Source organism: Erinaceus europaeus, chromosome 12, assembly GCF_950295315.1.
Source record: "Erinaceus europaeus chromosome 12, mEriEur2.1, whole genome shotgun sequence".
NCBI classification, from domain to species: domain Eukaryota; kingdom Metazoa; phylum Chordata; class Mammalia; order Eulipotyphla; family Erinaceidae; genus Erinaceus; species Erinaceus europaeus.
In genome coordinates, this window is record NC_080173.1 from 77,758,943 (window position 1) to 77,778,045 (window position 19,103).

At 39.3% G+C, this 19,103-nt stretch overlaps 1 protein-coding gene across 2 annotated transcripts in view; it reads left to right on the plus strand.

Annotated features, from left to right (window-relative positions):
- Positions 1 to 19,103, plus strand: part of EFCAB5 (EF-hand calcium binding domain 5) — a 104,639-nt gene that overhangs the window by 48,250 nt on the left and 37,286 nt on the right. For both annotated transcript variants that reach the window (XM_060204082.1, XM_060204083.1), the window contains 5 exons: positions 5,624 to 5,779; positions 10,058 to 10,157; positions 12,923 to 13,774; positions 17,075 to 17,152; positions 17,255 to 17,347. In XM_060204082.1, coding sequence (XP_060060065.1) covers positions 5,624 to 5,779; positions 10,058 to 10,157; positions 12,923 to 13,774; positions 17,075 to 17,152; positions 17,255 to 17,347 — 1,279 coding nt within the window. The remainder of the gene's footprint in view (positions 1 to 5,623; positions 5,780 to 10,057; positions 10,158 to 12,922; positions 13,775 to 17,074; positions 17,153 to 17,254; positions 17,348 to 19,103) is intronic.

The window sequence follows — 19,103 nt, forward strand, 5'->3', positions numbered from 1 at the left end:
TATCAGGGCCAGGTGGTAGCTCACCTGGTTGAGTACACATGTTACAGTGAGTAAGGACTTGGGTTCAAGCCCCTGGTCCCCACCTGCAGGCAGAAAGCTTTGCAAGTGGTGAAGCAGTGTTGCAGGTGTCTGTCTCTCTCTCTCCCTCTCTATCTCCTCCTTCCCTCTTGATTTCTGGCTGTCTCTATCAAATGAATAAAAGATAATAAATTTTTTTAAGAAAAATATTGCTATGTCAATAATAATTTGTCAATTCCGTCTCAGTTACATTCTGTGTTTTCCTAGACTGTCCTTATCTACTTGGCATCCATGCCCAAACTAATGACCCAACCACCCTAAGACGTCTCCTGAACGATTCCTAACCTAAATCTCTCTCACCAAGCCAATAATTTATTCTACCTTAAATTAACCCAGAGTCAACTATCAGAAAACTGAGGATGGCTTTATGCTTCCAAAGTTGTTAGAATTACTCAAACAAGGCAATTCTCTCTTTTTTTTCCCCTCCAAGTTTATTGCAGGAGCTTGGTGCTGGCACTATGAATTCACTGCTCCTGGAGGCCATTTTTTTTATTGGACAGGACAGAGAGAGATATGGAGAGGAGGGGAAGATAGAGAAGAAGAGAAAGATAGACATTTGCAGACCTGCTTCACTGCTTGTGAAGTGACTCCCCTCCAGGTGGAGAACCAGGGGCTTGCACTTGGATCCTTGCGCTTTGTACTATGTGCGCTTAATTTGGTGCGCTACCACCCGGTTCCCAGGAACTGTCATCTTTGAAGGCTATTATTTAGCCTCCTACATAGACCTTACAATTCACCCATTTGAAATGTTTGATTTTCAAAGTGGGAGATGGCTCACTGGGTAGAGCATATATTTATCATGAGTAAGAATCCAGATCTGAGCCCCTGGCACTAAATGGGAATGCCAAGCTTTCAAGGGAAAATGAGTGCCAATTCTTTTCAGTCTATTGTGAAAAACTGAAGAGGAGGGAGTTAGAATATAACAAGGTTTTCACATATATATTTGATAGGGCAGAGAGAAATTGACAGGGAGAGGGAAAGACAGAAAGGGAGACAGGAATAGGGACACTCTACAGCACTGTTTCACCACCTGTGAAGCTTTGCAGGTGGGAACTGGAAACTTGAACCCAAGTCCTTGCTCAGGGCAACTTGTATACTCAGTCAAGGGTGCCATTGCCCAGCTCCTCTCATTCTTTATTTCTTTGAGAGAGAACGAGTGTAGAGAGGGAGAGACAGACAGAGAGAGGTGAAACACTAGCAGCATTGTCCATCACTCATGGAGCTTCCCTGGGTGCTATCCATGGTGCTCCCTCTTAGTGTTTTGGGCTCAAACCAAGGGCCTCAAGTATGCAAAGTGTGCATTTACTTGATGAACTCTCCCATCCCTGTAATTATTTTTCCATCTATCCTTCCTTCTTTCTCCCTCTTTTCCTCTTCTCTTCCTCATCTCTTCTCTTCTCTCCTCTTCTCTTCTCTTCTCCCCACTCCCTCTCTCTCCACTGAGGTTTTACTGTTGTAGGTCAAAATTTTCAGGTAGAAAAAGAGAAACAGATACAGAAGGAGAGAGGGAAAGATATTACAAAGCTTCCTCCAGTGTGGTGGAGGTCAGGTTCAAACCTGGGTCTTGTGGGGGAGCGGGCAGTGGTGCACCGGGTTAAGTGCACATAGTACATCCCTAGGTCGTGTACATGACAAAGCAGGAGTACTCTCCAGGTAAACTACCCTGGAGATCCTGGCCCCTTAATGTCTATTTTAATATGTGTAATTATTGTATAGACTTATTAAAAATATTTATCTATATGACTGGTAAACAACTGAACTACTTCTATGATATAGAAGTAGTGTATGAAACACTCACATTTTTAAAATATTTATTTTTTCATTTTCCCTTTGTTTTATTGTTGTAGTTATTATTGTTGTTGTTATCAATGTTTTCATTGTTGGATAGGACAGAGAGAAATGGAGAGAGGAGGGAGAGGCAGAGAGGGGGAGAGAAAGACACCTGCAGACCTGCTTCAACACCTGTGAAGTGACTCCCCTGCAGGTGGAGAGCCGGCACTCAAACCCGGATCCTTATGCCGGTCCTTGCACTTTGCGCCACGTGCGCTTAACCGCTGTGCTTCCACCCGGCTCCCTAAACACTCACACTTTTTTAAATTTATTTTTTATTTAAGAAAGGATAAATTAACAAAACCATAGGGTAGAAGGGGTACAATTCCACACAATTCCTACCACCCAATCTCCATATCCCATCCCTTCCCCTGATAGCTTTCCCATTCTCTATCCCTCTGGGAGCATGGACCCAGGGTCCTTGTGGGTTGCAGAAGGTGGAAGGTCTGGCTTCTCTAATTGCTTCCCCGCTGAACATGGACGTTGACTGGTCTGTCCATACTCCCAGTCTGCCTCTCTCTGGGGAAGCGGAGCTCCAGGAAGTACACTAGAGATTGCAGTGAGTACCCCTCCCACCCAACACTTCCTCTCCACTATTCCAACCCTTGAGTCCATGATTGCTCAACAATTTGGTTGGCTTTGTACGTTAACTCTTTTTTCAGCCACCAGGTTCCAGATGCCATCAGGATGCCGGCCAGGCTTCCCTGGACTGAAACAGTCACATTTTAAGAGATCTGTTTTAAGGCTTTTTTTTGTCAACACTTATTTAAATGAAACTGAAAGGAACGTAAATATGCTTCGCCTAAGGTCAACCTGTTACATGCTTGTGCCACCTAGTGGAGATCTTATGTCATGCAATTTTCTCTCGATATTTATTTTCAATTATCTCTTTAATATACAATGAACAGGGTAATTGGTGCTCAGGATCAAACAAGTGTGAATAAAATGAGAGAATTTTGGGTTGTAATTCATACAGAAAAAAGATAAATGGAGAAAATGGATGGATGGCCACAAGTGCCTCCATAGACTAATTATTTTCCTAGTTTCTGTTTTCTGATGGATAGTGAAGAGAGTACTCTTTTTGTTGACTATAACCTCTTACCTGTCATGTTTTATTCTAGTAGATGAAAATTGAAGTTAACTATTTTACAAGTCTGCTTTTAGATCCTTGGTTATTAAATATATAGTAAATCTCCTAGAAGGTATAATTCTTACCTTTCAAGGCAAAAAATGTATTGTTCTCTGCCATGTTTGCCTGTAGGTTTATGGGTACAATTTAATGTGTGTGTACATTGAGTTCAAACATTGGGGGAACTTACTCGGGCTTTTTAAGTACATATATCCTTTTTAAATTTTATTCTTTTTTTCAATTTTTTTAAAAAAATATTTATTTATTCCTTTTTTGTTGCCCTTGTTGTTTTATTATTGTAGTTATTATTGTTGTCGTCATTGCTGGATAGGACAGAGAGAAATGGAGAAAGGAGGGGAAAACAGAGTGGGGGAAAGACAGATACCTGCAGACCTGCTTCACTGCCTGCCTATGAAGCAACTCCCCTGCAGGGGGAGAGCTGGGGGCTCGAACTGGAATCTTTATGCTGGTCCTTGCGCTTGGCACCACGTGCACTCAACCGGCTGCGCTACCGCCCAACTCCCCATATATTTTTTAAGTGCATTGATCCTTTTCTCTTTATCACAAGATACATACAGGCAACTATAGACCAAGAATGTAATGTTTCTCACGTAGTGAATTAACAGGCAGACATAATTACATAATTGTGAGAAAGCAATATACAGTGATGATGAGGCTAAAGAGAAATATCTCTTTCTCACAGCTGAGAAGCCAAAAGGATACAAACCTACTGTCAAAATCTACTAAAAATACAGAGGTGTTATACCTTCTAAGCTTATAATCCCATTTTTGATTGAATAAGAATCTAGAGAAAGGGCTCAAGTGCATAGATGTTTTTAGATTATATATTTTCTTTTTTTTAAAAAAAGATCTATTTACTCACTAAAGAGGGGGGGAAGAGGAAGAGAAAGAAAGAGAGAGAACACCAGAGAACCACTCTGGAATATGTAATGCTGGAAATCAAACTCTGGACCACATGCTTAAAAGTACACCATTTTATTATTTATTTTTTTTAAGTCCACCATTTTATCCACTGCACCACCTCTCAATCACTATACATTTTGAAAAGGAAAAAAATCACTGCAATAACTCACTATAGTAGCAGAAAGCAAAAAGCAAATAAAGACACAGTCTTTACTTACATCCCAGTAAATGAATACTTCCAGTGTTGGAAAACACAAACTCTTATATATCATCTTTACAGTGAAAGACTGCACTAATTTTTGTAAGTATTAATTTACAAGTAACTTGAGGCCAGATGGTGGCACACCTGGTTAATCACTCACATTACAGTGTGCAAGGACCTGGTTCAAGCCCCAGGTCCCCAACTGCAGAGAGAAAGTTTCACAAGTGGTGAAGTAGGGCATCAGGTCTCTCTCTGTCTCTCTCCCTCTCGATTTTTTTCTCTCCTCCTCTCTGTCTCTATTTAATAATAAACCATAAATAAATGCATTTTTAAAAAGATGTAAAAATTATTTAAAAATTACAAGTAACATTTTATAACTGTTACTGTTTTATACTGTGAGTTCATAAATAATGCTGGTGTGATCTAGAATAAAGCTGCTCCTAAAATGTCCCAGTGGTGTTTGCCATCAGTTGTACTGATTACCTTTCTCTAAGCACAGCCTGTAGAGCAACTAATCTAAGGATGCTTTATGTAAGTGACAAGTTCATTATATAGCAATGAGTTGCAGCTGTTAACTTTTGTTTTGATGGTGTTGGGTCCTCATGTATGCTGATATCACTCCTCCCAGGCCAACTTTCTCTCTGTTTCTCTCTAGATTTTTTATTCTTTTACTTCAGATAGAGAGAAGCAGAGACATCATAACACCACTTCATCATCTCTGAACTTCCTCTGGTAGCATTCAGAGTACTCCCCTGTGGTGCCGGGGCTCAACCCTGGATCCATGGTAAAGCATGTGGTCTAGGAGATGAGTTATCTCCTGGGATCACAGCAGATTTTATTTATTTATTTATTTATTTATTTATTGCCAACCGGGTTATTGTTGGGTTATGGTGCCAGCACTGCTAGTCCACCTCTCCCATATTTTCCTTTTACTTATTTATTTTTCTTTCTATTTTTTTATAGGACAGAGAGAAATGAGAGGGGAGGAGGAGATAGGGAGAGAGAAAGAGAGACACCTGCTGACCTGCTTCATTGCTGGTGAAGCTTCCCCCCTTGTACCTGGGTCCTTGCACCATGGCAGTGCGTGTGCTCATACGGGTGCACCACCACCTGGCCCCAGCAGACAACTGCTTACATGTTATAGGGGGTGAGCGGTAACACTACCAGTTAAGCACACATAGTGCTACGCACAGAGACCAGCTCAATGACCCAGATTGGAACCCTCACTCCCCACCTGCAGTGGGGACACTTCACAAGCATTGAAGCAGGTCTGCAGGTGTCTTTCTTGCTCCCTCTATCTCTTTGTCAAATTCTCTTTGTCTTATCCAATAAAGTAGAAAAAAAAAGAAAAGAAAAAGAAAGAAAAAACAAAAGGAAAAAAAGGCCAGGTACCTAGCTCGATAAACCCTGGAGGCAAAATAATAATAATAATTAATAAGTTATTATCTTGTTCTCTGCAGTACATCTCCTTGCACACTGCAGACTTTGAAAGTGAAATGTTTGGGGAACTCCTTAAACACCTTTGCCACTATGCAGATGAATTCAGGGAAATAATTAAAAACGACATGCAGAGGAATATGTTTGCCAAACTTTTCCTGCAATGTGACCATGGGAAGGTAAGGTAGTTTTCTTTTTTTTTTTAATATTTATTTATTTATTCCCTTTTGTTGCCTTGGTTGTTTTATTGTTGTAGTTATTACTGTTGTTATTGATGTCATTGTTGGATAGGACAGAGAGAAATGTACAGAGGAGGGGAAGAGAGAAGGGGAGAGCAAGATAGACACCTGCAGACCTGCTTCACCACCTGTGAAGCGATTCCCCTGCAGGTGGGGAGTCGGGGCTCGAACCAGGATCCTTATGCTGGTCCTTGCGCTTTGTGCCACGTGCGCTTAACCCACTGCACTACCGCCCGACTCCTGGTAAGGTAGTATTCTTAAGGCAGTTTCTGAAACTATGTATAATAGAAGAACCAGTTTTCAGGTTACCATTGTTAATGGTGTTACTCTCTTTTCCAATCTCTTATGGACTAGTAATGAAAACGGATTGCTAGGGGGAAAATGATATACAAACTATAATCAGATACCTGACATTTGAAATGGTTAATTTTTGACTGGAAACTAAGACTTGAATCACAAATTTCCCTAAGTCTCTACTGGTAGCTGAAGCAATTCCTTCTTTCCATTTGAGAATATTAATTTTGCTTTCCTTAGATTCCATATCTAAGGAAAATGTCTTCATTTGAGACAACTAGTTTTCAAGGAGTTGTCTAGTTTCCTCAAGGCTCACCTGTACTTAGGCTCACCTCACCTTAACTTTAGACCCAAAATTTCAGTTATATTTCAGCATGCCCCAGGAATACTACTCAGATCTGTACTGGGAGGTGATTGGTACTCTGAGAGAATAGCAAGTTTTTTCTAATTCATAGTAGCAGAAACCTAGGACATACTTGTGGAACTGGTCATAAAACTGAAGCTAGGGAGGTGATCTAGTGGTAGATAACATACTTTGCATGCATAAGACCCTGGGTTTGATCTCCAGTACTGCATAAAAACAAGAAGGATTAAAAAAATCAATAAAACATCATGAAAATGGTGGGACAGTTCTTTGCCCTCTTTTGGTCTCTACCTGCTAAAATTTTTTTGAACTTGTGAGGATGGGTTCCACTTTGATTAGCTCAAAACGAATCAATATTATACTTAGAAGATTTGTTTAGGGACAGTATTTGGAGTATAGGAAATGGTTAATTATCTGTTAGGTTAACTGAAACTTCTACTCATTCGGTAGTCTGAATTCAATAGCATCAGGGACAGAGAGCTTTGGAGATAGCTCTCTCTCTCTCTCTCTCCCTTTACTCCCATCTGTTTGTAGGAAATAGAAAATAAAAATTAGATGAGGGAAGAGTTCAGCACTATTGAGCATGACTGAGGCCCTGGGTTTGTCTCCCAACTCCACTATAAGAAATATGGCTTGTACCTGGAAGCAACCCAGATGTCCAACAACAGATGAATGGCTGAGCAAATTGTGGTATATATATAAAATGGAATACTACTCAACTATAAAAAATGGTGATTCACTGTTTTCAGCCAATCTTGGATGGACCTTGAAAAATTCATGTTAAGTGAAATAAGTTAGAAACAGAAGGATGAATATGGGATGATCTCACTCTCAAGCATAAGTTGAAAAACAAGATAAGAAGAGAAAACACAAGTAGAACCCGAACTGGAATTAGCATATTGCACCAAAGTAAAAGACTCAGGGGAGGGTGGGTAGGGAGAATACAGGTCCAAGAAGGATGACAGAGGACCTAGAGGGGGTTGTATTGTTAAATGGAAAACTGAGAAATGTTATGCATGTACAAACTATTGTATTTACTGTCGAATGTAAAACATTAATTCCCAAATAAAGAAATTTTTTTAAAAAGTCAAAAAAAAAAAAAAAAGAAATATGGCCTGTACTCAATGTGTTTGGGATGATAGGACCTTCTTGGCATACTATAGAGGAACAGAGCCAGGGGTTTACAAGATTGTTAGAGTTGATTTTTCTCATACTTTGTCTGTCTATACTCACCATATCCCTCATGAAGACCCAGATGACACTACCTTGAGAAATGCATTAATAAAGGGGAACCTGATATCAATGAAGAAGAAGAAGAAGAAGAAGAAGAAGAAGAAGAAGAAGAAGAAGAAGAAGAAGAGGAGGAGGAGGAGGAGGAGGAGAAGGGGGAGGAGGAGGAGCAGGAGGAGGAGCAGGAAGAGGAGGAGGAGAAGGAGGAGGAGGAGGAGAAAAAGGAGGAGGAGAAGAAGAAGAAGGAAGAGGAGAAGAAGAAGGAAGAGGAGGAGAAGAAGGAAGAGGAGGAGGAGGAGAAGAAGAAGGAAGAGGAGGAGGAGGAGAAGCAGAAGCAGCAGCAGAAGAAGCAGAAGCAGAAGCTCTTTGGTAGCTTTCCTTCATAACTAGAGACAATAGTGAGAGATACTCCCACTGAAATAGGCTTTCTGATATCAAAAAGGGGTAGGATTTCAGAGTCATAAAGGACACATGACATTTAACCACCAGAAACAAGGCCTACTGGACAAAACTAATGCTCATAAATGCCATCACAGATAAATAGTATTTTGATTTAATTAATCAAAGGTCAGATTATTATAGGGTCAGTTTTTCTAGGGCTTTTACTGTGACTATATGTACCTAAATCCTGAATATATATATATATATATATATATATATATATATGGAATTACCACAATGAACAGCAGGAAATAAGGAAAACATCCATCTGGATGTTTTGCCCACATGGATTTTCTATAGTGATCATGGCATCCTTAGGAATCAAATAGATAAGATGTCTATTAAATGACCACTACAGGTATTTAAATAAAATTTCTAACTATGTGGACAAACATGTGAGGAACTGAGATACTACAATGGAAAATAAGTTTCTTACCTAGTTCCTACACTTAAATTACTTTACACACCCAGAACTCTGGCTGAAGGGAAAAATGGTTCTTCTGAGGTAGAATTCTGTTAGGCTACCATAAACACATACTATAGATCTTGTCCTAGTCTTCAAAAGACATATAGTCATTTACTAGAGTGAATGTGTTGGAAAAAGAGATAAGAAGAAACTACTGAAAGTATATCTCCTGGGGCCAGGCAGTGGTGCAACTGGTTAAGCACACACAACAGTATGTAAGGATCCAGGTTCAAGCCCCTGATCCCCACCTGCAGGGGGAAAGCTTCACAAGTGCTGAAGTAGGGATGCAGGTGTCCCTCTGTCTCTGTCCCTATTTCCCCCTCCCCTCTCAGTTTCTTTCTCTGTCTCTATCCAATAATAAATAAATAAATAAATAAATAAGTATATCTCCTTACATACATGAATCAGATCTCAATGGTGAATAATTAAAAGTAATTTAAAGATATATCCACTATGTACTCAGTAATATATATTTAAAGTATTTGATTTTCAGAAAAGCCATGAGGTATTTTCTATATCTTTCTATGCAAAATGTGTTATGACTTTTCTGAAAACTCAATATATCTACAAAATGTTACCAGTCATCATTGCTGGGAGTTGAAAGCACCAGTGTTAGTCTTTATCCCCCCCTTTCTCTTCTTTATTTGGCAGGACAGATAGAAATTGAGAGGGGAGTGGGAAATAGAAGGAAAAAAGAGATACCTGCAACCCTGCTTCACCGCTTGTGAAGCTTCCCCCCTGCAAGTGGGGAGTGGGGGCTCAGACTGGATCCTCACACTTCTTAATATGTGTGCTTAACCGGGTGCATCACTGACTAACCCCCTTTTTCTTCTTTTTTTTTCTCAAGCTTTTTTTTTCTAGTTTTGTTATTTTTCACATTTTCTCATGATTAATTTTTTTTTCTCAAACTAACAATCATGCAGCAGATGAATAATTGGCTCAATAGTAGAGTATGGGACTTGCAGATGTAAGGTCCTGAGTTCTATTCCTGGAACCGCATATATGCTCTATATGCTCTCTCTCTCTCTCTCTCTCTCTCTCTTTCCCTTTCTCTCTCTCTCTCTAATAAATTAGTAAATCTTTTAAAATATGTAAAAATAAAAACAGTGCAAAGAAAGAGAATGAAGTTCAGTTAGATCATATTAAATAAAAACTCAAGACTATATATCGAATTGGCAGTTAAATCAGTTTAAGAAATATGTGTTAAGCATCTGTTAAGTGCAAGCCATAAGTGCAAGAGTGAGGTATCAAGCATAAGCCTAAAGGCAGGATACAGCTTTCCTAACTTTTGACTATGCAGTTATTACTTACAAGGCAATGGTGGTGGTGGTAATTGATTTTAAAAAAGCTTCAATATGCCATACTTCAACTACATGAATATCTCAAATTTCCTGTAACAATTAAGTGTAAGTCTTCTGCTTAGGTTGGGTTTTTGGATCGACAACGAACATTAGCCTTGCTGGAAACGTTCTATGACCGAAGTTCAAAAGCAACTAGATGCTTACTTCGAAATCCAAGACAATGTAAGTATCATTCAAAGGGAGGAGGCTAAACTAGAGTGATAGAGTTCACTAACACATTAATATAAGATAACTCTATCCCCATGGAATTCCTTTATTTAAATCTTATTTACAGCATTACAATTTTCCCTGTCAATAATCATCCATTTCCTACAAACCCATTTATCATCATAACTAGCTGTAGTTTTTACTATGTATGAACTTGGTGCTGGGATCTGAAGTGTGTGCTTTACCCCTGAGTTACATCTCTTCTCTAGAACTCAGTTTTTATATTAACTCAGATGAAAAGATGCTTTAGTAATAACTTGACTGAACCTCACCGCTTTAGAGCTCTGCACCACTAGGGGAAGGTAGAAGCAGGCTAGGGGTATGGCTCGACCTGTCAACACCCATGTCCAACAGAGAAATCCCACCTTCTGCACCTCAAAAATAATTTTGATCCATACTCCCAGTGGGGAAGAAATGTTAGAGGAAGATGACCAGAGGGCTCTGAACTCCAATTCCATCAGGAAACAGAGAGAGTGGAGGAAAAAGGGAGGGGCATTTGGATGTAATAATATGTGTATGTGTGACTTGGAAAGGAAGAGAAAATAAGACCTAAAAATAAAGGCCAAATATGTACAAATGTAGACAGATGGCTGTAGAAATAATAGTTGACTGATATTTGCAACCTTGGAAGAACTGCTGTAGCTTATAATGGAGGGACTGGGGACCCAAAACTTTGGTAGTGGGAACAGTGAGGAAGTTGTACCCTTGTTGTCTTATAATTTTGTAAATTAATACTAAATCACTTATAGATACTCAAAAAATAAATAAATAAACTTAGAATCACAATTTTTTTTAAAGTAATAACTTGACTCTGGGGAAATTAAGCTGGCAATTCCAATTTTAATGTCTGACTTAGAATTCTAATATATATTTTTGGTGGTGATTAGAAGGGGCTCACTGAATGGAGGGCAGGACTCACATCTGTGGGGAACTAGGTTTAATGCTTGAACACTGCAGAGTTCCTGAACTTCTACTCTGTTCTTTTTGTTTCTCTTAAAAAACGAAATTCTAAGATTTCTAAGAAAAATATCTTCTTTTCCCAAGCATATTTACTTCTTCACTTTTTACTGTTCTTACATAGTATAACCATTTTAGGTTTAATTTTTTATCTTTATTTATTTATTAGATAGAGACTGCTAGAAGTTGAGAGGAAAGGGGTCAATAGGAAGGGAGAGAGATAAAGAAAGACACCTGCAGCACCGTTTCACCACTTGTAAAGCTTTCCCCTTGCAGGTGGGGACCAGGGGCTCAAACTTGGGTCCTTGAGCACTGTAACATGTGCACTCAACCAGGCGTGCCACCATCTGGCCCCCATAGTATAAACATTTTATAAAAGAAGCTTCTTATTTTTAATTTTACTCTGTTTATTTTTATAGAAACAGAGAGAGATTGAGAGGGAAAGGGGAGGTAGAGAGGGAAAGAGAAAGAGTGATACTTGCAGCACTGCTTCGCTTCACTTCTTATGAAGCTTCCCCCTTGGTAGGTAGGGACTGGAGGCTTGAACCTGGGTCCTTACACATGGTAACGTGTACTCAAACAGGTGCGCCACCATCCAGATCCATGTTTTATATTTCTTAAGAGAAAGACTTTAAATGAAGTTTTTTTCTCCAAAGTATCAATATATCAGCATTTCCTTTCTGTGTGAAAAATTATCACTTGGATACTTTAAAATTTATGGATGATTTGCATAAATTAGTTTAGAACTATAGAAATCACAGATTTATAATTTAACAGTGAAATGGTTTGGGAGAAAGGGGGTCCTCTTGTGGCAAGAATCACACTCTCTGTAGTGCTGAACACCTGGCTTCTTTTGTTGTTGTTATTAGTTTTCTTTTTATCATTTTGTTAGGGGGTTAATGCCTTATAGTGCAGTTGTCGATACATAGCTACAATTGATTCCTCATATCCCTTCTAATAATAGCAGGTACCTGCTGAACACACTTGCTCTCAGCTTAGGTTTGGCCTTTCCCACCATTGTGCACCAGGGCCCACCCCTGCCTTTCCCCTCCCTCCCCAGAGTCCTTTGCTCTGGTGCAATACACCAGTGTGCATGCGTGCGTGCGTGCGTGCGTGCGTGCGTGCGTGTTAACAGTATGGTTCTGGTAAATACTATCCATTCTTTCCCTAGGATTCCAAAACAGGTATCTGAACCATTTTGGAGGGGGAGGGGGTAAATCAAGGAGTGAGAAGTAAAGTAAGAAAGGGGCAAGAGAAATGAGAAAAAGTAGAAAAAGTATATATTGGAAAAATATAGCCCAGGGAAAGATTGCCATGATAGAGTTTTTCATTTTGTATTACAGAGATTGAGAAGATATTTGACAGGAAAGACATGTGTGGTGGCCCCCATTCTCTTCTATGTTTAACTCAGAAAAATTAAAGTAGAAAATAAATTCTATTTGCATTTAGTTAGGTTCAAACAGCTCTATCAGAAGCAAATGTGTCCATTTCCAAAAACTATACCCTTTAGGAAGAGTTTGGTTTCTAATTTTCAGTAGTGAACATCTTTTATGTTCCCTTGGAAATGTTTGCTTTTTAATGTGTGTGTGTGTGTGTGTGTGTGTGTGTGTGTGTGTGTGTGTGTGTATAGAGAAGAGTAATTATTTAGTTGAAGCAATAGTCTTATACTCTAATCGCTGTGTTCAGTAAGTGCTTGAATTCACTTAATACTTCTAGTTCTGCATTATAAGGTCAATTATTTAGTTAATTGTTTTCTGCATTAGGGCCATTTATTGAATTTGAAGAGATAGACTTGTCTGAGTTCTGGGGAGACATGGATAATCAAAAACACATTTATGAAGATTTTGACAAAACGCTCTTAGAAATTAATTTATTACTTGCTGAAAAATATCCTAGCAAAACCCTAAGTACATTTTTAGAAAATTCAGAAGATCCAGATAAACTTGATGAAAATAGGAAATCAAGTTCATCAGAACAGCAACTTAGGATGACTGAAGAACAAGAAACAGTAATGATTTCAGTCCTAGAACCAGAAGATAGAGAGTCAGCTGGAGAACAAGAACAGTACAAAGAGAGCATAGAAGAAAGCTCACAGTTATGGTTAACTCCAGAACTAAAATCGATTATATCAGAACAAGAAGAATTAGAAAGACTGTCAATTTCAAAACAAGTAACCCCCAAGTCAACAGAAGAAGAACTTAACAGAACATCAATATCAACACTAGAACTACAAAGAGGGTCAGATGCAAAACAAAGATCAAGCAGTGAGTTAATAATCAATGAGGAACCTCAGAGACAGTCAAGTGCAGAACAAGTATCCTCAAGGCGCACGTCAGAAATAAAACAAAACTCATATGAAGAATCAACTGCAGAACAAGAACCACAAAGAGAGGTAGTCCCAGAAGAACAACAGGATATAGACTCAACTTCAAAATCAGAAAAAGATAGTATTTTGAGAGAAAGTGAGAAATCTAGGGAGGATATTCCCTTTGAGCACATGGAAATCCCTCCTCAAGAACAGAGAACTCAGGAGCAAATACATGAAAAGGAAATATTCCTGAGTCCTGCAATTGAAAAGAAAGCTTCAGCATTAAGCAGAAAAGATTCTTTATCAGGTAGTAATACATTTCTCTATAAAATATATATTCTACTTTGTAAAGTTTTTTAAAAAATAGTTCCTTTTCTCTTCCTTCTTCCTTTCTCTTTTTCTTTCTTTTTCTCCCCTTCTTTCCTTCTCCCCTTTCTTCCTTCCCTTCCTTCCTTCTTTCCTTCCTTCCATCCTTCCTTCCTTCCTTCCTTCCTTCCTTCCTTCCTTCCTTCCTTCCTTCTCTATCACCAGGATTATTGCTTGGGCTCTGTACCTCAAAAATCCACCACTTCCAGCAGTCTTCCCTCCTTTTTTTGATAGAGAGAGATGAAGAGAGGAGAGACAGAGAGAGAAAGCGAAGGAAAGAGACCTGAAATACTGCTCCTCTGCTTATGATACACCCCTCCCTGGTCTTCATACGTGGTAACATGTGTCATCTATGTGGTAACATGTGTCATCTACCAGGGAAACTACCACCCAGCCTCTTTTTATTTTTCCAAATAACTTTGTAGAGTGGTTTTTAAATTCTCTTCTTGGAGGCAGAAGATAGCTTACTGGGTAAAATGTACAACTAACCGTACTTGAGGTACTAAGTTTGAGTCTTGCAGTGGGAGCATCATAAATAACACCTTGCAAGTACTATGGATGATGGAATAGTATTATATGTTTCTCCTCTCTCTTTCTCTCTGTCTATTTCTCTCTCCCTCTTCCTCCATCCTTCCCCCTCCAAAAAAGAAAGGAAGGAAGGAAAGAAAGCAAAATTGGGCTGAGCCAGCAAAATAGCTTACCTGAATAGTGTTCTTGTTTTTCCATACATGTAACCCAGGTTGGAGCCCAGCCCTCACTGCACTGGAAGAATCTCTGACACTGTGGTGTCTTTCCTTCTTTCTCATTATTGAAAAAATGAGGGCAGTGGTGGAGTGTGGGATAGAAAATAAAAAAGCTGGACTGGGAAGGCTGCTCATCTGTACTGTACGTGCTCAAAGCACTGAGTTCACTCCGTGGTGCCATACACATTTGAAAAAAAAAATGAAACCTTTACAGATAATAGTCATTTCTTTCGTTGCTTGCTTTCTTTTCTGTTATTGCCACAAGCTTTATCTCTGGAGTTCATTGTTTGTCATGATCCACCACTATCTGTAGCCATTTTATTTCTTTTATTTGATAGGAAAGAGAGAAATTGGGGTGGGGAGGGAGAAATACTTGTAGCACTGCCTCACCATTTGTGAAGCTTCCCACCTATGGATTGAGGGCTGGAACCCAGGTCCTTAAGCATGGTAACATGTATTCTTACCCAGGTTAACCATCACCTGGCCCCAGAAAAATATACATTTAAATTAGGCTCATTTCTGATATATGAGGTCATGCAAACCTCAAGAGGATTGTGCTACAAAGCATAAAACTAGACATTAAACAACCAGTCACTGTAAACTAGAATGTGTCTGTTGTTAGCTAGAACTTCTGTCACAGAACTGCAGTGGAAATCTAAGCATGGGAGTCGGGCAGCGGGTTAAGCACGGGTGGCGCACAACACAAGGTCGAGCGCAAGGATCCCAGTTTGAGCCCCTGGCTCCCCACCTGCAGGGGAGTCGCTTCACAAGCAGTGAAGCAGGCCTGCAGGTGTCTATCTTTCTCTCCCCCTCTCTGTCTTCCCTATCTCTCTCCATTTCTCTCTGTCCTATCCAACAACGACAACATCAATAACAAGAAGCTGGCTCTCCTTACTAGTAGGAGTACCAAATAAAAATTTGAGAAGCTGCTATTCAATCAGATGGTATATTAGTGAGGACTTAAGTTTGGCTGTATGATGGTATCTAACAGTGATTCCCAAATAAGTGTCCTAAAAAATAAAAACAGAAGAAATAGTGGTATTGCGGAAACACACACACACACACACCATGGACTGGGACATAGCTCACCTTTTAGAGTACGCACTTTAACACATGCAGCGTCCTAAGTTGAGACTTTATACTACATGGGAGCACCACCACATATTAGGTGAATTTTAATGGGTGTGCGGCAGTACTGTGGCATCTTGTTTTTACTTGTTTATCTGAAATAAAAAAAAAAAAGGAAAATTAATCAGCAAGCAAGGAAAGAAGCAAGGAAGGAAGGAAGGAAGGGAGGAAGGAAGGAAAGACTATATTCTGAAAAAGTTTCAATTTTTTAAATGTGTATGGCACCAGGAAGTGAACTCAGTGCTTTGAGCATGTAATGAGCAGCCTTCAGGGTCCAGATTTTTTTAAAAAAAATTTTTAATATTTATTTATTTTCCTTTTTGTTGCCCTTGTTGTTTTATTGTTGTAATTATTATTTTTGTTGTTGGGTAGGACAGAGAGAAGTGGAGAGAGGAGGAGAAGACAGAGAGGGAAGAGAAGGATAGGCGCCTGCAGACCTGCCCCACAACTTATGAAGCGACTCCCCTGCAGGTGGGGAGCCGGGGGCTCGAACCAGGATCCGTATGTCAGTCCTTGTGCTTCACGCCACATTCGCTTAACCCGCTGCGCTACCGCCCGACTCCCCTAGATTTTTTATTTATTTATATTGAAACACATATATGAGAGGTCCTGGTATCTCCCCCCAAAATCCTTAAAAACAAAACTATATATATATGTATGTATGTATGTATATATACATATATATATGTATATATGATAGGAGTTTCTTTCATATATAATAGTCAAAACTTATGTGAATCTCAGTGCCATGAAATCTATACTCCTTCAATCTTGTGTTTTCTCTAACCACATAGTTCAAAGGCTTCAGCACTGTGTCCACATTCTAACTGGTAGGTAAGGAGAAGATGTGGCTATAATATCACTTCTCTTCCATCAAAAAAAAAAAATCCATATTGCATATGGATTGGGCAGAATAGAGGCATATAATGAATCCTAGCTGTGAGGGAAGCTACGAAATGTAGCTCTCATTTTGCCTGGCCAAATTTGGATAACAAATAGCTTTTGTAGCAGAATTACTATCAACAACTAAAGATATTCAGTGGTAGCCCAGGAGGTGACACAGTGGATGAAATGATGGACTCAAGTATGAAGACTTGAAGTAGACCCCTAACATCACATATGCCAGAGTGATGCTCGGGCTTTATCTTTTTCCTCCTCTTCTCTCTGTCATTAATGAATAAATAAATGCTTTTTAAAGAGGTACTAAGTTATTTCTTTGTGGGTTAATTATGGCACAGTATATATGGGAAAGTATCTGAAAAAAAGTTTCTGGTGTTCTACATGCGAGAAAATTTCTCATATTATTTAACTTTAGAATATGTAGTCAGATATATAATATTCCATTTGTAAGTATTTTTTGTACCTTTTAGAAACTACAGAACAGAAAAATCAGAAAGACAAAGCCTGTGAACCCAAAGGTAAAACAATAGAAGGAAAGCCATGGTCGGGTGAGTCATTTAACCTTCATTTAATTTATTCTCTGAAGTAAAAACTGTGTGAAAGTGAAGTTAAATTGAAGTATTGAATATTATGAAATGTGTATTTCATAGGTGACCTTTTATCTTGTAATTGGAAGGAAAAATATCTCAATTGTGAAGATGAGGAACAAGCAAATTTAATCTATAACAACCCCAGACTCACAGGTACATATTAATAACAAAGATGGTAGTTCAACAGGTGAATGTTATTTATTGTGGTACCTCTTGACAAAAAAAATGGACTTAGCCAAGACACAATTCCAGGGGGATTCTGTCTTCACCACTTGAGCTGGTGGATCTAAACATATGCAATATGGATTTTTTTTTTTTTTTGGTGAAAGTGTACTTGTAAGCATGTGCTATTGCTGAATGCTATTTGGTTTTAAAGCATGTGCATTATTAAACTCTGTCACTACAATCTTTTCTCCCCAAACCTATGACCCAAGTATATACAATGGGAATCAGATAGTAGATATTAGAAGTCAATATAAACTATTGCTTTCCTTGTTAATTCTGCACCCAAATATATGAGAACCTATTCTGTTTCTGATGACCTATAAGGAAACAGCTATGGGGTCAGGTGGTGGTGCATGCAGTTGAGTGCACATATTACAATAAATAAAATGTATTTTTAAAATAGAAACACTGGGGCTGGGTGGTGGCACACCCAGTTAAGTACACATAATATTAGGCACAAAAACCTGTGCAAGGACCCAGGTTTGAGCCCCCACTCCCACCTGCAGCTGGGATGCTTCATGAGCAGTAAAGCACTTCCGCAGGTGTCTATCTTTCTCTCTCCCTCTGTTTCTCTCTCCCCTCTCAATTTCCCTCTGCCCTACCAAATAATATAGAAATAAAAGGAAAAATGGTCTCCAGGAGTTATTGCACCAAGCCCCAGCAATAACTCTGGAGGAGAGAGAGACAGAGAAAGAGGAGGGGGGCACGAGGTTTTTTACAGGGTAGAGCGACTGCCATGCAGAAGTCCTAGAACCATGTGGGAGCAACACAGACAGCACTGAGGGAACTTCAGGAATGGTAAAGCTGTGCTGTCTCATTGTATGCCTTTTTCCACCTCCTCCACCCCAATTAAAGAAAAAGAAACCTGGAGGCTGCTTAACAATATAAGATATATGGGAGGTCCTCAGTTCATTTCTTATTGGCATATCAACAAATGTTTTCTGTTTTATTTAGTTTTGCTTTTAAAGAAATATCTACTGGGGCCAGATGGTGGCATACCAGTTGAATGCACAAACTACTGTGTGCAAGAACTCAGGTTCAAGCCTCTGGCCCCAACCTGCAGAGGGCAATCTTCACAATTAGTGAAACAGGCCTATAGAAGTTAGTCTCCTCCCCACCTGCAGGGGAGTCGCTTCACAGGCGGTGAAGCAGGTCTGCAGGTGTCTATCTTTCTCTCCTCCTCTCTGTCTTCCCCTCCTCTCTCCATTTCTCTCTGTCCTATCCAACAATGACAACAACAGTAATAACTACAACAATAAAACAAGGGTAACAAAAGGGAATAAATAAATAAAATAAATATTAAAAAAATTTAAAAAAAGAAGTTAGTCTCTCTCTCTCTCCCTCTCCCTCTCCCCCTCTCCCCCTCTCCCCCTCTCCCTCTCCCTCTGCCTCTCTCTCTCTCTCTCTCTCTCTCTCCCTTACTCCCTCTCTACCTTCCCTCTCAATTTTTTTCTGTTCTATCAAATAAAAGGAAAAAATGGAAACATACAATTAACAAAAAAGAAATATCTACTTAACAGAGAGAACAGAGGAGCTTCTAGCTCTCAGACTGTGTATCTAATGATTACTCCAACAAGTACTTATATTATATTGTTATATTTTGATTTGTCTGGGGTTTCATTGCTTCAGGGTGACTTTTTCAGATTGAGACAGAGACAAAAGGACACACAGAGAGAAACAGAGT